Here is a 20,965-nt window from a genome sequence, read left to right as displayed (position 1 = left end):
GGTAAATCAGGTGAGTAAGTGATGAGGGCGACCCCTCTAAATGTCTTTATAATTCCCGAGTAATGTCTTTTGTCTTTTCCCCATAGGGGCCGGGGTGCAGTACCTGCCAAAGATGCGGCGCCGACCCGAGATGTGGAATGGTTCACCAAGAAAAGCCGGTAAGTAATATGGCTGAAAATTCGGCTTTCCTCTTGTGTTCCCTTGCTCACCTTTTGTCTCTTCTTCTCTCCCCTAGGTGCAGAGATGTGGCGACCGGTGCTGAGAGCCGCGATGGAGCTGGGCGGCGTCTTGGGAACAGGTGAGTGAAGCGCGGCGCTGCAGCGAGCAACGCTGTGCTTTTAAATGGAAGTCTTCCTTCAGGAATGCTGGCGTGAAGATTCCGGATGCAGGTAAGAAGGTTGAAATAGTTCTTGGTTTTCACCTTTCTCTTCTCTTATTCCCTTACAGGTGTTCCAGGTTTGAGGCGGGCGTGGCTGGAGTCCAGGTGCAGGAGCAGACACGGTGAGCGTTCAGCTGCTGAGATGCAGAACAACGCGAAGCACGTGTGGCTGTCCGGGCGTGGCTTAAATAGCTTTGGAAGAAGTTCCAGGTGAGTATTCTTCCACAACCCCACCCAAGTAACAAAATAGTTCCTTCAGAAAAATAGTCCCTCCTAAGCCTCATTTGGCTTGGTTCTTCATGCAGCATGGTCTGCATCAGGTGAGTGTGCAACATGGTCTGCTTCAGGTAAGTGCCCCAAACACTTCCCCTTATGAGCCTGGCGTCTATGGCGCCAGGACTGATGTCCAACATGAGCCTGGCGCCAACGGCGCCAGGACAGAGTCCAAAGAGCCCCTGTAAAGGGCCGCTGGGCTTTTACCCGGGGGCGTGATGCCTGCTCCCGGGGGTGCTGGGCCTGGCCTGGTGCTCCGGGGGTAGGCATCATGACACCTAGATATTTTGGTCCTTTTCCCATTTTGCAACGATTGGGATCGTCTGCTTACAGACTCAAGCTCCCTCCGTCTTGGTCCAGGATTCACCCTGTATTCCATGTGTCCCAACTGAAGAAAGATGTTATGGATCGCTTTTCCAGGGTAAGGATTGGTTCCCCCCCTCCTGTCATCACCCCGACGGGACCTGAATATGAAGTGGATGGCATCTGCGATTCTCGCCTTTTTCGGGGCGTCTCCAGTTCTTGGTTGATTGGAAGGGGTATTCTCAGGCCGATCGCTCATGGGAACCTGCCTCAGCAGTTCATGCTCTGGCTCTGGTCCGCCGGTTTTTTCGATCACATCCGGATAAACCGGGTGGCCCGGGACGTTGGAGGGGGCATACTGTCATGCCTCTTCGAAGGCGTTGGTCTTTGTGGCATCGATGGTCCCGGGGACAAAGAGTTTTGGCCATTTTTACTTTCAAGATGGCCACCGCAACTAATGATGCGGGTCTAGACAATACACGACTCAGTATCCAGGAAGTGCCATCCTCCTACTCAAGAGAAGGTTTATCAGTTCCTGTGAACAACGCACGGGTGCGTTGCTACTCCTTTCTAACAACGCTACGTGAGTTTGTATCTAGGATCCTTCTAATACGTCTTTCATGCTACTGAACTTTACTATATCTAAAACTGTCCTTCGTCTTTCCCGACTTTAGTGCCTACCATACCACGCCTCCCTTTCCCGACTTCAAGGACTCCAACGCTTTCACACTCCAGACCGCTCACCGGTTACTTTCCGGACCTCGGTAAACTACAATCAGGGGTCTCCGAGATCAGTTACAGTGACTTACTGATCCTCCCACCTTCGGATCGTAATCCGTACTTAACATCCTTCTGCCATTCTTACATATCCAAGCATACACAATACGGTTTACGCACCCGCTCGTTCAAAACACAACATTGCGGGAATACCTTCAAGCTCCGCCCTTACCTCATTCCAGGTAAAGATCCCTCCTTGATCCAAGCCCGACTCATTTCAGTCTTCTTCCTAGTGCTAATCTCACTATTTCCATGCTACCCTAGAGGTCTCTCAGATGTCTCCGGGTTTCAACTTGACACGCCTCCTACTCCTTCATAAGGGTAATCTAAAGAAAGACCCCTGTACAATATCTATCTCTCACTTACCTGTACAATACTTACCATCTTCTTTCTCTTTCAAGACCGCCTTCCACCGGACTTCACCTGAATCTTCGCTGCATTGAAGACAGCTATCCCGCAGCCGTCGACACAGGGTTTTCTTCCCCAGAGGGTTTCCCTGAGATCTCTTCTCCTCTCTAGTTTTCTAGTAGCGAGAAGGGGTATCGGGGAGGCGTTCAAATTCATCCCCCCTGTTGGAAGCACGCGTATTCATCCTCCTGTTGGAAGGTGTCATCCACAAGGAGAGGAAAGAAAGTATCGGTGAGTCTTTGAGATAACCTGGCAGTATTCTAAGTGGTATTTTTCCAGTGAAATATTACAAGCTGCTTCTTAGCAGTAGGTGTGGTGCTGAGGAAATCAGTTGGATATGTTCAGTCTGGAGGGTGGACACCTAGACTGAGTTCTGGCTGTGTTAGGCCTGAGGAGACGCCTAAACTATGTGCTCAGCTAACTGGTGCAGAATATCTATCTCTGTTGCCTGGTGAGCCCTATCTGGCATTTCAGGATCCAATCCAACATTTGACAAAGTACTGATCAAAGAGTGTCTCCTTTTGTCCCTAAACCTTGGGGGTGACCACAAGCTTCTGTCGGGCATACCCGCACAATTCCGACTTTTGACAACCAGACAGTCAGTGCTGATCACCACATACAAATGTTAATGGGTATTTTGGTGAAGTGATCCCGGGGATGAGGATTCCAGAGGACTAGGAGACTTCCCATCTCCAGGCACAGTGTCAGGGGAGAAGTCCATTGTTGGGATTCTCTGGTCCCACTTTATAGGTCCCTTGAACTTTCTGCTTTCTTTGGATTCCTTCCCTGTTTTTCACTTTACCTTTGTGGCCAGTTGAGCTTCTATTGAAGCCCATGTGTCACTGCAACTCAACATTTTATGTGCTGCCCTAATAGCCCATAAGTCTTGTATGCTTCGCTGGGAAGTGCTCCTCTTCCCATCACGGGTAAATGGCTATTATTCGGCTCGACCGGGCCATGTGGGTGAAGACCGCAAAACGGAGCTTTTCTGTCAGCAATTAGTGAGGATGCATTATGCTGTTTTGCAGGTGGCACCCTGTCCCTGGAGCAAGGAATGGTCTGCTCATCTCTGACCTTGGCTGCGAGCACCAGCTCTGGACAGTGTGCTGCAAAATCAGTTTTCCTTTGTCCCATATTCTGAGGCCTGTGGCTTCATGTAGGTCTACTACATCCACGGGGAGTCTGTTTGCCCGGTATATCTCACCGCGCATTTTTTCCAGACTACCATTTTCAAGGCAGCGTTTTGAACCATCTCTCCAGCCTTGAAAGATCCTCTAAAAGCAAGTTATTGCAAAGTCCTCCTTACACCGTGGTCAATAACAAACGCACGATACACAAAGGAACCATCATTTATTGAATCTCAATCCATCTTTTTCCGTCCTGATGAAGGCCGCCCAACCTTAAGCATCTCACATCTGCTACAAGTGGCCGAAATACACCTGTGTCAATGACTCTCTCACACAGTATTGAATGCCCATTCTGTCAATAGAGCTGTTTGAATCAGCCAATAAAACAACTGATGGCTCCCAATAGATGAAATGAGACCAGTTTTTTCTGTACAATATTTTATGTAAAAAGTTTTGTTTGTTTTTTACATGTTCATTTGTTTTTGCTGATTTACAATATTATATTGACTTTCTGTCATGTGAAGACATCAAACTTGTACTATTGTTTAACACTATGATGATCTTTTATTATGTAATGTCCATTTTTCTTTTTTAACTTATTCATGAGTAAAACTCACTAAATTCTCTATGGTCACTGGAGTCTTTTATATATTCGGGACACCCTGATCATTTTGTGTTCTCTATCAATTTACCTACCTGGATAGATCAGGGAATTGCCAGGAGCCCATTAATTTATACTGGTCTAATATAGTTATGCTATGATTTCTATATGTCCATGTTGTGTTATTTTCCTTCTTGGTTAGTGGTAATTGGTTCCTCCAGGTTCCTTACACGACTCTGTAGCTCCATATGGTTAGTTGCGATATGCAGTTGCAAGCTTGCTCTGTATCTCTTGCTTTCTTGTGTTTCTGCGAGTCGCTAATGAAAAGTAAAGGCTTCGGACAGGATGTATATGTAACTGTCATCTATCTACAGAAATGTGTAAGCATGTTCTTCGTGGGTGCACGTGTGTCCGTGTAACTTTGTGCAGAGATGCGAGTTTCCTTTGTGGCTAACATTACTATGTCATTCTGTCTCTAATGACGTCAGTACAGCTGGATATTTATCATTAGTCAACCAAGTCCAGTGTTGAGGCACCTGTATCCATGAAGTCATCAGATGGATAATGGATAAGGTTCGAATGGTTGTCTGAGAGAATATCTGTTTGCATATGTAGAAGTCACTGGCCCTCCTGGGGGCTGGCCAAACAGTGACTGGTATCTTGCATTTTTGGCTCTTCAGGCTATCATGCATATAGGGGTCCAGAAGGACATTCCAGGGACCCTCTCTTCAGTATGCTGTCTTGGGGCCACAATGATGCAGAAGATCAGAGATAGTAACTCCATTGTTGCATTTGCACCCATAGCGCTTTCAGAGCCAAAAAGAAATTATTCTGTAATGGAAAAAAAAATGTTTGTGTGAGCCTGTGCAACAGAACACTTCAGAGATTACGTAGGCAAAAGGTGATTCATGTTGTGAACCGTTCCAAGCCCGCTAAACAATACTCTCACCCGAGGCAGCACCACAAAAATCAATTCACACCTCACAAGACTGACTGCTAAATTGCAGGAATATATGTTAAATAATTAATATTTCCTGGGTCTGGAAAACAAAAAAGCGTACCGCTTTTCAATATTGTCCTTACAGGCCACAGGTAACAGGCTGTAATGCTAATGACAGTGTGTAACCACAGTACTGAAAGAGCAGAGAGAGTTTCTACCAGTAATTTAGCCCAGATGTGGGAAAAGTGCTTCCCAGAAGACCACACCCTGCAACTCATGATGTCATACACAAAACAAGGCTAGCCATAAAAAAAAGAATCTTACTCAACAAGTGTGGCAATGCAACAAACTAGCACCTGAAATTACGGAAGATAACCTTTTGCATCAGTACGACAAACTAATCCTGCCAGCATTCTCAAAATGCTGCTCTCGCTGGCACATGAAGGACATTTAGACATTAGATCTATCCAAGTACACACTTCTTGAGAAATAGTGGTGGACGAGATTGGCTGGAGCAATGGAGCGTCACCCTGCTGCCTGTTCAGCCTTCCGTGAATGTGACAAACGCCTAATTATGTTAATGTTAAAGGTATTTGTACCGTGCACCGTCAACAGTGCTGTGGTCCCCAGGCGCTCTGGCGGATCCGAAAAGTAGAGTGTGAAGAGGGAGGTTTGTAGGGTGTAGTGGGAATAGGAAAGTGAGAGTTGTGATGTCCTGTTGTTCCGTTTCAGTTCGGTTTGCACCGTTCGCTGAACGTAAGTGTGGTCTTCGGATTGTTGCCAAATTCCCATGTGCTGTTGTGCCGGGCTATGTGTTGTTAGTCTGTGGTTGCAATGTGGTGAAGTGCGTTCGGATTGCTGTGCAGAGAGGTGGTTGTGTGTGTTTCTGTATGGTAAGTATGCGGAAGGTTGAGGTTATAAAGGTACAGTTTGTTTTTTTCTTTAAAAAAATATATATATTGTCTACTTCTTACCACTTTGTCTTTGCATTTCTATGCCCAACCTCTGTGGTTGTCATGTGTGTTTGGTACTGTATTTTGTCTGCCTAGTTGGCAGGCATGATGCAGGGTGGGAGCCCTCCTTTGTGTGACTCTGGTGGTTTGTGTATCTAGCTGCTTTCTGCTAGTTGCCCTGCCCTGCGGCTGGTAATGTTTTGGTCAGGGGACTGGTCCCCCACTGCCCATCCGGTTGGGTGTCCCCACCTATCTAAGTTCCCTTTAGGATTGGCGGTGTGTGGACATTGGTGGTCGATGCGCACCCACCCCTGCTTTGATAACAGAGGACCCGGATAGGGAATGTGGTTTCCTCCCGGGGATTCAAGTTTCCCTTTCTGTCCCTTCTTACGAGATGTTTCCTCCTGAATCTGGAGCAAAGAGCCAAGTTTTGAGTAGTTTTCTGAACTCCAGATAATCCCTTGTGTTGTGTATCTTTTTCGGTAGGTTATTCCAGGTTAAAGCTGCCAGGTGTGTAAACGATGATCCTCTCACTTTTCTTTTATTGTATGGTTTTGGTTCTAAGTGAGTGTTGTTGATTGATCTGAGTGATTTTGTTAGATGATAGACCATTCTTTTTTTCTTTAGGAACTCTGCTTCTTGGCTGTGGACTGCTCTGTGAGTTATGCACATAATTTTTAACTTTATTCTCTCTTTTATTGGTAGCCAGTGTAGCATGTTCAGCGCTGGGGTGATGTGTTCTCCTTGTGGTAGTCTGAGCAGGAGTCTTTCTGCAGTGTTTTGGATGCACAGAGGTTTTTTTTAACAGTCGCTCTGGCATTACTAGGTATTGGCTGTTGGCATAGTCTACTCCGGACACGAAGAGTGCGATGATGGTGAGTGTTTTGTGGGTGAAAGAGAGGAACGGTAGGATCCTTTTCACTGTGTCTAGCAGGAAGAAACATTTCTTGATGATGGCATTTACTTGTGGCTCAAGTGTTAGTTCGTTGTCCATCAAAACTCCCAGGTTTTTTACTATCGTTGATGGGGTCAGTGCCAGTTCTGTCGGTCATGGGATGTAGTGGTTGTTTTCCTTGCTTTTAGCTAAGATCATTATTTCAGTTTTGCCAGGGTTGAGTTTGGGGCTGTTTGTGTTAATTCAGCTGTAGAGCTCTTGTAGGCAGTCATTCAGTGTTTTGTTTTCTTCCTGTGTATCTTGTATTTTGTAGACGATCTGTGTGTCATCTGCGTAGTTGTAGCATGTGAGGCTGTGTTTTTTGATGAGCTTGATTAGTGTCATCAGGTATATGTTGAAGAGCAACAGGGAGAAGGATGCTCCTTGTGGTACTCCGCAAGTGGATTCAAACGGTTTCTGTTCTGTTTGTTAGGAAGGATTTAATCCATAGTAGGGCTGTGCCAGTGATTCCTATTTCTTCTAGTCTCCTGAGGAGGATTTCATGGTTGACTGTGTCAAATGCTGCGGGAAGGTCCAGTAGTATTAGAGCTGTGCTTTTGTCTGAGTCTGCATTAGTCCTTAGATCGTCCCAGATTGATAGCGGTGCCATTTTTGTTCCCCTCATGGGTCTGAAGCCTATGTGTGCTTAGTCCAACAGTAGGTCTTCTTGTATGAATTCTTTTGTTATTCTGTAGACGTATGTCTCGTGTGGTTTCGCTGGGTACGGGATGTTGGATATGGGTCTGCATTTGGAGAGGTCTTCCATGTTTCCTGCTGTGTCCTTGAGGAGCGGCTTGATGTATGCCGATTTGAAGGGTCGCTGTACTTATCCTGCTGAAAGAGATTGACCGAAAAGGTTTCTGTAGTATTCAATGGGAGCTCCTTGTGTGATGATTGATTTGTGTATGTCTGCGGGGCATGGATCCATGGGGGAGCCTGCTTTGTTGCTTTGCTTACCAGCTTCACAAATGTCTCTGCTGATATTTGAGGGAAGCTTCAGAGTTTATTCTGGTGATCCTCGGATGGCTGGATGGGTTGCATGTTGTAGTTGATTGGTCTGCTTTGTATGATCTGTTGGATGGTGGTGATTTTGTCTTTGAAGTGGTCTGCCAGGTCATTGCATAGCTGCAGTGAAGGTATCGGTGTGTTGTTGCACCCAGGAGGGTTTCTCATTTCGTTTATGGTTTTAAACAATTCCTTTTGGGTGTTGGTGGCTTTGGTGATTCTGTTGTCATAGTACTTCTTTTTGGCCTTATGGATTTCCTTTTTGTATGAGTCGATTTGTCGCTGGAGTTGTCATTTTTTCACCTGATGGTTTTTTTGTCTCCATTCTAGTTCAAGCTTCCTGTTTTTTCTTTTCATGGCGCAGTGTAGCAGGGTAAACCATTTTTCTGTCGCTCTTTTGCATGATGGGTTGAAAGGTTTTTCCTTTGAGATCCCGTTGATTGTTCCAGCAATCCATTTATGAAGTAGTTCTGTTATTTTAGAGGTCAGCGTTGTCCAGGATAGTTGTTGGTGGTTTGCTGGTTTCTAGTTGTTCTGCTAGGCTGCTACCTCTGATGGCTCTCCAGTTTCTTTTCATGATAGTTGGCAGTTTGCCGGGTTGTTTGGGTGTTGCCGTGGGGTGTGTGATCACAATGGGAATGACGAGGTGGTCGCTCCAGTGGATCTATAATGGTGGTGTCGTAGTAATGAGGTTTTTGTGGTGAAGATTGCATCTAGTGTATGTCCCGCAGCATGAGTTGCTCCTTTGACTAGCTGATGTAGCATTCCACCAATGACATTGGTGGAATGGACCAAAATCCCATGTAGAAAAGTGGGAATGGATTTCAGTGTTCCTCTAAAGCATATGCCTTTCCACCAACAATATACCTTAGTCGTCATGAACTACACCTCTAAAGGGATCAAATCTCACTTCTTGCAAACGATTACAACTGCCACTACCATTAACAACTTTATAGTGTTTCGCAGAGATGGGTGCCCCCGAAACTCTGGTGTCGAACAAGGGAGTTTAATTTGTGACAATAAAAATGTGGGGTTTCTATACAAGAACGGTATTAAGCACTTTCGAGCAGTTCTGTACCACCCTGGGGGAAATAGAAATGTCGAAAGAGCAAACAGACTGGTCTAGAAGACCATGCAAGAGGCCAGAGTGCACAGTGCTGTCAAGAAGCAATCCAATCGGCGTTGCCCGCCCACAGGGTGACCACAGATTCTACCACAGGGATTAGAGAGATTATCCCATTCGAACTGATGGGGGGATGTAAAGCACACGCAAAACGCAATACGTCTTGGACATAAATTGAAGCATACAGTACAGAAAGGCGCAACCGGCAAATCAAAGGCAAGTCCTACATACCCAAAACAGACAAAGACGTTTGTGACATGGCAAACGCGGCAGTGAGAAGAACCATCAGTATTGAAGATAACATCAAAATAAATATTTCCCTGAAAGGCAAGGACACAAATTCAAAGCGCAGTGCCCCCACCAAAGTCATCCCATTGTCACACAAGGGGGAAAGGTATGAAACATGTATACATTTGCTTTATACTAGAAGATGTGAACCAAAAGCAGCCAAGAATGTGCAGAGGAAGTTCAGCACCATAATAGCACAGGGAAACGCCACAAACCTCGTGGGATATTATACCTTGAGAATCAAGCAACCAGGAACAAAAGCCAAGAACACCAAGATGCCAGAAATGATCTAACTATACAACACAAATCAAGAGTACACATAGTTCCTATACTAAGAACTAAAGGTGTGGTATTTTGGTTACAAATTGCAGAGAAATTGAACAATAAGTCTTGAGTGGCAGTTGAGAGGAAATTAAAATGTAAACCCAACACAGAGCGTTGCCTTGTCTGTGGAACTGAATATGGGTTGATCGCGTGACGTTAATTTAAGGGCGGGGGAAACGCGTCTCATGTGTGAAGCCGTGCTTTCTCTTGATAACTTTGTGTGGGCCTTCTCTCACATTACTTTCAGAAAGAACTTGAAGCTGGTGGGCTGTTTTTTTTCTCCAAAAGAGTCCCATTTCTCGGTCACGGCTATCCTGCCGTATGGAACGAGTCGGGTTTTGGTCTGCGCAAAGTGGTTACTCGTTAGTGTCTGTCTGCGCCGTTTCGGTCGGGTTGTGTTGTACTAGAGCTGCCTGGACAGCGCCCTGTTGCTTTTTCCCCTCCCCCTTTGCTCGGCGTAGCTGGCGGGCACGAGCATTCACACTTACGCCGGCAGCTCGTTACACGTAGCTCCGGCGCTGCGGTGCACTCTCAGCGGGAGCCCGCGAATCAGAATGCGCGCGACAAGGCAACGCCAAGACCCCACTAGGTCGGGTCGAGAGGAGGCGCGCGAAGCCCTCAAGTAGAGTCGAGACGGTTGTGGGAGTTGTGCGCCTGCGTACATCGGATCAGAAGGTGGACGTAGAATGCGAAGTCGCGTGCAGGGAGAGAGCTACGGGCAAGGGGAACGCGCGTGCGCGCGAACTCAGTGTGAACGTCCTGGCTGGGAGCGCGTGCGCTCAACCTTGCTCTCTCTGAGCTGAGCGCGCGGCGGGCTGTGGTGGAATGCGATGTCGGACGGAGTTGGCGGAGTAGAGCGCTGAAGTGGACCCGAAGACAGCTGGCTACCGGTGAGACTCCTTGGTTGGAGAAGCGGACGGTGGTGGACGGGGGGTGGCTTCGAGAACCGGAGGAGAGGGGGGGAGAGAGTGGCGCTGTCCAGGGCTGATTCGCGTGAGGGGGGAGGGGAGCCCAGCGGAAGCGCGATCAGCACCACGGCCAGGAGGAGCCGAGAGGTGTCGGGTGGCAAAGGCACACACATGCATTCAACTCTTTTCCTGTTTGTGGAACACGGGGCTCGCCTGGAAGTGGCTCTTCAGGGCAGAGGAGTCTGTCGGGCTTCGACCTGTTGCCTCTTTGGCCGCGGGTGCACTCCCTTTTGCGAGAGAATCCGTGGCCTCCCGACGCCACTCTTTTTGTGCTCTTGGCCTGGGTGACCTTGTGAGAAAAAAACTTGTTTGCCAAAGTTTTTCCGCCGCTTTGAACTTGTTTCAAACAATACCGCAGCTGTTATTTCACCATCTTCTTGGGTACCTGAGCTCACTAAATGTCTCAAACTTTAGAGGGCTTTTGGGGTGTTCACGACCCTCAGTTCGCTTTGTATTCCTTGTAGTTTTTCACAAGTTCTGTTGTCCGGTTTGCACCCCACCGCCTCACATGTTGCATTGTATTGTTGTTTTTCGGCAAATGGCCGAGCGCCGTGGATCCGACGGCCTGGCCAGCACCGCACACCGGAGGCAGGGCCCCCTCCTCAGGGGCTGCTCGGCCCTTCGCTGTCTGCTTTCAGGTTTCAGCATCAGTCGCTTCCTGCTGCGCACACAGACTGTGGTGCCTTGCATACTTTTTACCTCACACCATCTAGACAATAAACTAACTACACCAACGCAACATATACATCCTAGAGAAATGCTAAAAGCAGGGTAGTGATACTGGAACCTCCTGATGCCACCCACCCCCCAGACACAAAAGAGTTCTTGTAGTGACTGCTCCCGACGAGCCTAAAAAAAAAAACAGCATCTACCGTTTTGTCAGTACTGTTGCACGCCGCCTCTCAACAAACCAGTAACAGTTTGGAACCCCCTTCTCTCCTACGTTGAAGTGAAACATGCTCCTAAAACTGGGCTGGTTGTGGCGATTTGGACCCATATATTCTAATGGGCGTCAATTAAACAATAAAGCCATTGTGGGTTGGGGGAAGCAATCTACAGCTGTGCTTTGCAAGTTACTGAAGATTTCCGTGACATCAGGTGACTAGTTGTTTGTGATGTCACAGGATTCTGTGGTAACTGATGCGTGGCAGGGTTTTTCGCTTTGGCGTTTAATGGTTTAACACTCTGTGTACCACCTATTTGGGTGACCATCAAGGAGCATGTTAGGCCACATGTCGGTTCCGTGTTGATGATACAAGTACATGCACTTTCTTAGTCGAGTTTTTGGTGGATAGGGATGCCCACCGAGGCATATCGCTATTTCAATGTATGTGCAGTTGTAAGGGCGGACGTAGGTATGGATGGTCATAACCTGTCTGAACAAGACATTTGATAGATTCCTGATATACACCTGGCACTTCTAATGTAAACTAAAAATGACAAAGTACTTGAACAGATGACAGCCTGCACGGAAATTAAAAGTTGTGCGGGCTGCACAAACTTTGAACATAATACCATCACACGATTCATCATTATGTCCTGGCCTGTGGTCAGGACAGGCAGACCAGGGCTGGGGGCACACGGCCGACACGCTGGGGGCCCCCAGCCGACACATAGGCTACATTCACGCAGCAGGATTGCAGGCCAGGATCACTCTGCTTATGTCGGGATCACCCGACATGAGTTCACGGCTGGGGGCACCCAGCAAACCGCTCCGGACCAGGGGCACCTGGTCAGCCCGGGGGTACTCGGGCTTCTCCATGGCCTGTGGGCACCCAGGCCTACAATGTCAGGTAACTCTGGCGTTGCCGAGCAGGGGCACCAACTTCCGTCGGTTGAGTTGCCCAGCATGGGCTCTACATACATGGCAGACAGCCATGAGGGACAGCGTTGCCGAGCAGCGGCACTGTCATGGTGGAGGGCCCTGCAGGGCAGGCCCTCTGCCAGCTACGCAGCACTACCATGGTGCTGCACAATAACGACACAGCACATCATCTCTGGTTACTCTTAAGACTTATGAGCGGGAGGTCGCTCATTCTTTTTATTCAATCCAGTCACGTGGTCACTGCCACGAGCATGGGAGAAGCCATGCTCCCAGGAGGGGTAACCCATTACAATCACTCTACTGGATTTAATGTGGCAAAGTATGCAATTGGCATTTTCTGTGAACCATGCCACTCTTGAAGCCCACTGCCAAAGCGAGAGCCCGTTAGCACGGATTGACTTTTTTGTTTATGTTCTTTTACATGTCCAAAAATGAACGCCCTAAACTGAGTAAGATACCCCTACATCAAATTCTTGTGTGGAATCCTAAGTGCAACATTGTGCTTCGATGTGTGCAAACTGTTGACATACACTGTTTCAATATTCAATATTTGGAGAGAAGTTGTTTCTCTGCATGTTTCTGTTTTTGAAGTTGCAATCTGTGCTACTCTTTTCCCTCTCGCATGTCCATTAATGCATCTGAATAAACTCTTAGGTTGTGTGGAAGCTTCTTGTCAAAAGAAATATCAATATCCATTATAAGTTAATAGCTAAACATCTGACTGCATTGACGTGACTGAACACGGGCATTGCCTACATATTCGGCTACAGTCGCCACTTTCTGATTACCCGAATACCTAACTATGCAGTTGTAGTTCCAGTTTGCTGTAATATATCACATATCATGTCCGTTTTCATTGGCCGTAAATTCAGCAGGTAGTCGTCCTGGTTTTGCCTACTTGTATGACTAGAGTGGGCTCTGCAGGTGGCAGTGCCACAGTCAGAAGAAATTACATATGGTATGATAAGTCATTTATAACGCGCCTGTACATAAGTGTTTCTAGGCGTGACGATAAAGGAAGTGAGGACAGGAGGACAACATGACAATCTTACTAGGCCTTGTGTTATTCACATCGCGCAAGTGTGGGGGGGAAGTGGGAGAGAGTGCAAGGAACTAGTAAGTGCAGCCGGGAGGTGGCTCATAAGTGCAGAGAATCAGGGGGCTCTAGGGTTGCAGATACAGTCTCTTAATCGATTGGCTGCCCGCATGCGGTACAATGCAAGGGCAACCAGTCGTGCAGGAGCCTCGTCCTGTAAGTTCAGTGGGTGGCCAGGTAACCAGTATGCACAGCAGACAGGGACATACAACTTGACTTTGGAAAGAACGGCCCACATTTATTTTCTACAGAATATAACATTGATTCCTATAAATGTGACCCAAAATTAAACCACATTACAATTGACACCAAAAGAGAAAAACGCAAAAATAATTCCTGGCAGGACATATTCTTACATTACAACAGGTGTACCATAACCAGCGTTGAGGCCCCTTGCCTTGGCCGGCCTCCTCGCCATGCCATTTTTGTGCACGATACCAGTGTGCACCCCATTCAGACAGTCACGTCTGCCCCCTTCCTGTGGCACCCACCCTCACTGCCCAAAACCCGCGTAGTGTACAGTCTTGCCCTCCCCGCTCTTCCATACTGTCTTCAGGGTCCCTGGAATGTGCCACTTAATTTCCCTATGGTCATATTGTCCTCCCCCACCTGCTGACCCTGACCCCCGTGCCAAGATGCAGGGTGGGTGGGATGTGAAAGGTCCTTCCCAAGGAGGAGGCAGCAACAGGATTTTGAGGCGGCGAAGTCCGGTGGAGGTGAGAGGAAGCCGGTGAATTCTTTCCTCACTCCGCGTTCCCCTTTTAGGCCCCCTGCCACCGCCTGCTGGAAAGGTTGCCGTGTTGGCCAGCTTGAGCCGCCTTAATCCAGCTTTGGGTGGCAAGCTGCACCCACTGCCCATTCCCACTGCCATTGTCGATGCCTACCCTCCCTCCCCTCTCCACCCAACCCGGCAGCCCCTGCATTAGGGCGTGTACTTGCTTTCGTTGTGTTCAGACTGTTTTTGCAGAGTTGGATGTTTATCAACTGTCTTTTGAGCCTAGACAATTTGAGGATGTCAGTTTTGATTTATTCTAGATAAGATATATTACATGTTGCATTTTCAATGCGTTAAATTGAGTTACTTTATTTCACCTAAAGCATTGGCAATGTTGTCATTTTAAAATACCGCTGTAGTTTAACAATATTTGATGTATTTGTTTATTTGCAGGATTGCTATAATGGCCACCCAGGTGTTAGGTCAGTCGGGGAGTAGCTGCTTCTTTGCTAGCAATACAGACATGTATGACCTGTCCAAAGCGGAGATTGCAGCCCCTCAACTCTTCATGCTTGCAGATATTGCCTTGACTGGAGAGCTTGGTGGCAGCAGCTGCTGTGAGTACCAGTGTGGGGAAGAAAAGCAGATGGCTGAACTGAGGACTGTCCGTGATGCCAGCTTTTCAGACAGTGAAGGGGACAGCCCGGTGGGTTCCCAAAGAATTGTGATTGATTCTGAAGGAATTGAACGGGTGCTCATGGACATTTCTGAAAAACGGATTGAGGAAGCCAGTGTTGCTCCAGCCACATCCTTTGCTGAGCGTGTGGAAGAAGAGCAGAGAATGGACACTTCTGATACTACAGAGATTAGTGTGGAGAAAAATAAATACTCAAAGAGCAAGCCATTCCGTTGCAAGCCATGTCAGTATGTGGCAGGGTCGGAAGAAGAATTTGTTCATCACATAAAGGTCCACAGTGCCCAGAAATTTATTGTTGAGGAAGATGCAGAAAAGCAAGTACAGGTAATAGAATCCGAAGCGGATGCACCTAAAGAGGCAGACTTATCGAAAGGGCCTATTCGATGCGAAAGGTGCGGGTACAACACTAGCCGATATGATCACTACCTGGCACACTTGAAACACCACAACCAAGTGGGTGAGAGTGAAAGGGTATTTAGTTGTCCCATTTGCACGTACACCACAGTCAGTGAATATCACTGGAAGAAACATTTAAGGAACCATTTTCCAAGAAAAGTGTACACATGCCACGAGTGCAGCTACTTCTCTGACCGGAAGAACAATTACATCCAGCATATACGGACACATACAGGTCAGTGCTGTTTTTCTCCCCTCTAATGTAATATATGCAGGAATGGTATGGGTGGAGGTGTTTTTTCCTTTTTCGTCGAGCTATCTGAAGAGTAGAGTTGTCATCAATTTGTATTGCCTTTGCCTGTTTGTTTGCTTTTACTAGCCATTAACTCATCCTCTTGGATGAATCCGTAGGCTCTGTTGCCATGGGCTCATGTGCATGTCTGTTACTTTTCAGGTAGTGTTTAACTAGGTTCCAGTTGGCTAACAAGTGCAGCATGGATTTGAAGTGTCACTTCAATGTTCTCTGAAATGATTTTCCATGTGTCTTAGCTTCGTGATCTCTGGTATGAATGGTGTTTTTTGGAAAATATTGAATGTCTGTTGATTCTCATTAAAAAAACTCCTAAAAAGTTAAATTTCTTCTACGCACGTCTTGTAATTTGAAATCTTTACACATCCCCTTTCCATGGTTAATTGAAGCCACCTTGATCGGGGGTCATCAATAGAAAAGGGGATGAAAGAACTGCTAACAGCACGCTGTACACTGCATTATTTTGAGCGATTTGTTGGGCACACATTGAAAACTAGCTGTCCAAATTTACTTGCATCAGGCAGGAAATTTAATCTGAAGACCAAACATTCCCAGTCAGCCCAAAAATACTGTGTTCAGACAATCCTCCACGCCCAGTGTGGAAAACAGTGCATGGCCTTCCTATTGGCTACATTGAAGACGTTGAGCCGCGTAACTGTGCCTCTGCCATTGTCGGGTCAGTACAAAAATGAGGCATTTAGGATCACTATCTACTTCTAAAAACGTGTTCTTCTCCTTCCAGGGAATACTAAAACACACCCCCTCAAATTCTCATCATTCCCACAGTGAAGGCTATGCCTTTTCACAAAGAAATCAAGATTTGGGTTCACAGTATTTTTTTTAATTGGCTGACAAATCTCAATGGAGAATTAATCAAAAATGGTTGTTAGGCAATAAACCTGAAAAGCGGAACCAAGCACGACACAAACATGTCTGGATGGGACACTTTTTAAGAGCCATGGCAAGAAAAACTGAACTACAGGGTCGGTTTTAATTATACACAAGGCTTTAACGTACTTTTTTCCCCCTCCAAGTTATTTTTGCATGATTTAACAATAGTCTTACAATGTTTAATGTTGCATCGCTCCCACGCTTGCGAACGCACGCGCTTTACACACCTGTCTTGATTTCCTAATTTATGCCGGGGAATGGTTCAACTCCAACTCAAGTATCCCATGTGAGCTATAATAAAAAAAAAATAAAGTCCTCCTTTGAGTATTTCTCAACCCCTGTATTTTATCTCTTGCAATCCAATGCAGTATTCTGGCCACCTCTGAGATATACATTCTCTTATAGTGTTCAGTATCTCAGAAGGCTCCCTTTTTTTTTTTTTACACATTTCCACTTTGGCCCGCTAAACAGTATGAGCCCATTACTGTGCGCCCAAAATGCCGATTTTTTAATTGCTGCATTTCGCGCGATATATATTATGGCATGGGTGGGCTATGATGATATTAAATGTGGGGGGAAGCGGGGGCTCTCCCCCAGCACATTTATGAGGTGAAATGGGTTTAAAGAAAGGAAAATCTATTTTTTTCCCGCAGTGATCACATAGCTAACACTACTAGTGTTTAAAACATTTTAAATTCTTTTAATTTACCGTCGTCGGTTTTATTCAACACTTGACCTCCCTACTAGTCCTCTTTTGCTCAACTAATTTTGGTAAGATTATCAGCTACAAGATTTCTAACATTGCATAGTATTGTTATCCTATGTAACAGTAATTCTCTTGCTGCCCCTTCATTAGCCGTTTTTATATTCTGTGTAGCAAGCGTTGGAGACCCGTTCTTAATTTAGAGTACTACACAAATAAGATGTAACTAATTCAGTGGCCTATTTTACAATTCGAGAATATTTAGTTCCTATCTCTTAAGTGCTCTTGATTCAAAGACTAGGGTAATCTCCTCTTCCAGCTCCTGCTTTTGTACATTTCATTGGCTCGAGAAATTGTCTCGGATATTTTATTAGGTGATTACTTGGGCATTTTTATTTGGTGGTCTAATCTGCTTTTTTAAAAAGTTCACTACGAAACGCAGTCACAACTTGTATTCTCTTTAGTTTGCCATAAATTGAAATATCGTTGTGATCAAGCACCGCCAAAATTATTCTGTTGTGTTTCTTTTTATAACATTCATGCAACCTTCAAGTGAAGATATGCTCCTGAAATGCGGGTGGGTGTGCGAGAGAGCCTGAGAGAAGAGTTCAATAGGGAGAGGGGTTACAAACCTGCCTAGGGTGTTCCTTGAAATTTACGGGGAAGTAGAAGGTGAGAGCCAATGGGAGCCCAGGACCATGCTCAAGAAAGGACAGTTCCAAGGGGGAGAGATCTGCATGCCCCTGGCTTGTTGGTGGAAGAGAAGAGTATCCCCAGATAGCGACCATGCCAGAGGACAAATGTATGAGGCATGTCTGGCTCCCCCAACCCCCTCTGCAGAGATGCTGTACCAAGGATAGATGATCGAAGCATATGCAAATCAGCACAAATTGTGGGCTGTGTCTGTTGTGATTTCTTCTTTTTTTTTTTGTTGGCGGGCATTCTTCAAGTTACTTTGTGTCTGGCGTGAGGGTGGATGATGGTACGCTCCACCAGCATGGGGAGCGGGCTGATACATGAGGTGATTGCACCCCAGGTGAGGGTGCAGCTCTGGTGCCAGCCGCACAGATGGAACCCGGAGAATGCTTCTCAGAGGGGAACACAAGAGGGCTGTGTCAGCCTTCTCTGAGGAGGAACGTCCCCAGAGGCCATACTTTCCGGGCCTGTCGCTCGCTCTCCCCATCTCAGGGTTGAGACAGTGTGGTGAGCCGGGAAACAGGAGGCGAGAGAGAAGGGGGCCAGTGCTGGCTCTGAGTGCTGTGTGATCCTGTTGAGGGACAGAGCCTTACTGCTTCCTTCCCTCGCTGTGTTTCGGCATCCCGGTAGGAGGGGGGAAAGTGAAAGGGGGAGGATTGGGGAATTCTACAGCGGGTTCTCACTTTTCTGCTTCTCAATTTTTGGCCTTTCCAACCTTATTGAGGGTCTGAAACCAGGCCTGTCCGCATGGGTCACGAGACAGCCTGTCCTGCCGTGGGCCCGCAATATATTTGACTGAGGGATCTTCTTCCCAGCTCAGTAATGGTGCCCCCCTCAGGGGTGCTGGGCGCAATAGAAGGACCCAGAAGAGAGACGTAAAAAAGAAAGCGAAGGGGTCGTCACCGACCATCTCGGGTGTCATAGCAAGTTTCTCCTGCGGGGTCAGCTTTGGCCCGGGATTTGGTTGCGAAGTCCCTCCCTGGGTTCCCTCCAGTCTCCTCCCTGTTCAGGATTTAGAGTATTCCGTCCGAGATGGAAATTTAGTATAGGAGCTAGCAGTGTTCTCAGCTGGCGCAGCTCAGTTTAGCGCCTCGTACGCCAAAGTGTGCGCAGCCTCTCTATGAAGCGGGCCTTTCTGTCAGTTACAATAAGTGTTAGGAGAGGGATAGGTGTGGCAGAGAGGGAGTGGGGGCAGGATCCAGACCTGGCTTCCTGTATCTTGCATAAACCTGTGCTCCTCCAGGGGTCCACGCTGGAAGGGGAAGAGAAGGAGGCGGTGCTACTCGTCCTCTTAGTTTATTTAGGAGGCGGTGCTCATGTACCTGTTCTGTTCGCCCTGGACTTAAGACGCGCAGCACCCGTTCAAAGTATAAAAAGGCTGCAAACATTCTCTCAGTCGTGTTAGGGTATATGTTGGTTTGTGTCATAGGTGTTGTGTGTCTTGTGGTAGTCTGCAGCTACTAGGGGGTTTAGGAATATGGGAGTCTGCTTGAGTTATTAGAAGGAAAATGGGAGGCCATCCTCTGCCAGAGTATTGAGTTGATGCTATTTAATTATTTATCAAATGTGAATGAACTTGCACCCAGGAGACTTGACTGATGCTATTTAATATCGGAGGTAACTGAAGGAGGATATTTAAGTATTTACTTATTTCATCTACTAACCGAGAGCGCCTCTGCTAGTGGCCCAGGGGTGTAATATTACTCATTGATAGATTTATTTATTTATAGAGCGCTTTACACCAAGGCGCTGTACATTGGAACAACAAAATACAGAGTAATAACTTTATGAGCAAATTACAACTTGAATAATTCAGCAAAACAGTGCAAAGATCAATTGACTTAGAGGGTTGGGGGAGTGGAGTGGGAACAGGAGTGTTGGGGGAGGGGCAGGAGAAGGATTGAATAAATGTAACAGGAGGGGAGGAAGAAAGTAAAGGTAGAAGGGAGAGAGGGATTAAAAGAGGGGGGGAGTACGGGGGGGGGAGTAAAGAGGGCAGGGGGGTGCATCAAGGTGGGGAGTGGAGGAGGAGGGATTTAAGGGAAGTGCGAAATGAGGTGAGGGAAGTGGAAGAGCGGATTGAGAGGGGTATCACATCCTCATGTGATGCTGAGGATCTGTTTTACAAATTCAGTTCTATAAAAAGGCTGTTCAAGCATATCAACTGAAATTAGACTGTCTGGTTATTTAACACGGTGCACCAGTCGTCAGGACTGACCTGCCCTAGAAGAGGGCCAAATCCCCCTCAGGGCTTCTGCAAATACTAAGGTATGCCATAGGCTTTCCTATGAGAGCTCGCCAAGCATCCCCCTCGGTTTTCATTTGCACACGTGTGCAGTAAGGTGTAAGTACCCCATGCTCAGGTCTCCTACAGGTAGCTACTCACCCCTTCATACAGAATCGAAGGGAGATACACCTTACCCATAGTAAATAATGTGTGCATTTATCAATAATCTGTGCATTTAACCGGGGAACGCTATGTCCACATGGGCGCAGAGCAGTCCAAGGTGGCGGATTACAATGAAACCCTCACTCTGCCAGAGAATCAAGAGTATTAGAAGAGGCACCATTCCCAATCCCTCAAACAGAAGGTGGGGCATTCCCCAGTTTGGTCCTGTAAGGAGAGAAGGAAAAAGCTTCTACAAGTACAGGGGCCTCTGAAGCATGGCATTCTAATTTAGGCTCCCAACGGAGCAGGAACTGTCCTCCCGCCAAAGGGAGACAAAGTAATGGAGCAATCCCAGAGCATATGAAAAGATAAATGTTTGGTGTTTCTTGGAGTTTGTTACCTCATTAGCAATTTTTATGAATTGAACTTGGTGGCCCGGAAGGGCCTTGGCACTTGGAATTTCACCCAGAATTAGATTTTGGCATTGACCATATCCAAATTATATCTGGGACAATTGAGGATAAGGGGCCTAGAAATCTGGAGAAGATATTTGCCCCAATATACCGCCTTCATGATTGGAAATCTCTGCTACCTTCAGATTCTTACACCATAAAGCATAATTAGAAATGATTTGGTCATCGGTCCCATGGCCCTGCGGCACTGTATGGCCATATGCAGCCTACATTGTACCTTTTGGGCTATACAGCAGTCATTTCCTTACATTTTAAAAGGTATTGGTAAAATTAAAACAATATAATTCCAGCAGTTCTCCCAAGAGCTGTTTGCCTTCTTTCTCAGTCTCTGACCAAAGAGTTGTAAGATGAGTGCTAGGGGTAGCATCCCC

At 46.8% G+C, this 20,965-nt stretch overlaps 1 protein-coding gene across 1 annotated transcript in view; it reads left to right on the top strand.

Annotated features, from left to right (window-relative positions):
- Positions 1–10,007: 10,007 nt before the first annotated feature.
- REST (RE1 silencing transcription factor) overlaps positions 10,008–20,965 on the top strand; it is a 54,272-nt gene continuing 43,314 nt past the window's right edge. Inside the window, exons 1-2 of the mRNA XM_069626115.1 lie at positions 10,008–10,325; positions 14,493–15,367. Coding sequence (XP_069482216.1) covers positions 14,503–15,367 — 865 coding nt within the window. The 5' untranslated portion in view covers positions 10,008–10,325; positions 14,493–14,502. The remainder of the gene's footprint in view (positions 10,326–14,492; positions 15,368–20,965) is intronic.

Source organism: Ambystoma mexicanum, chromosome 6p, assembly GCF_040938575.1.
Source record: "Ambystoma mexicanum isolate Mex_15411 chromosome 6p, UKY_AmexF1_1, whole genome shotgun sequence".
NCBI classification, from domain to species: domain Eukaryota; kingdom Metazoa; phylum Chordata; class Amphibia; order Caudata; family Ambystomatidae; genus Ambystoma; species Ambystoma mexicanum.
This window is presented reverse-complemented; position numbering and strand designations above follow the sequence as displayed.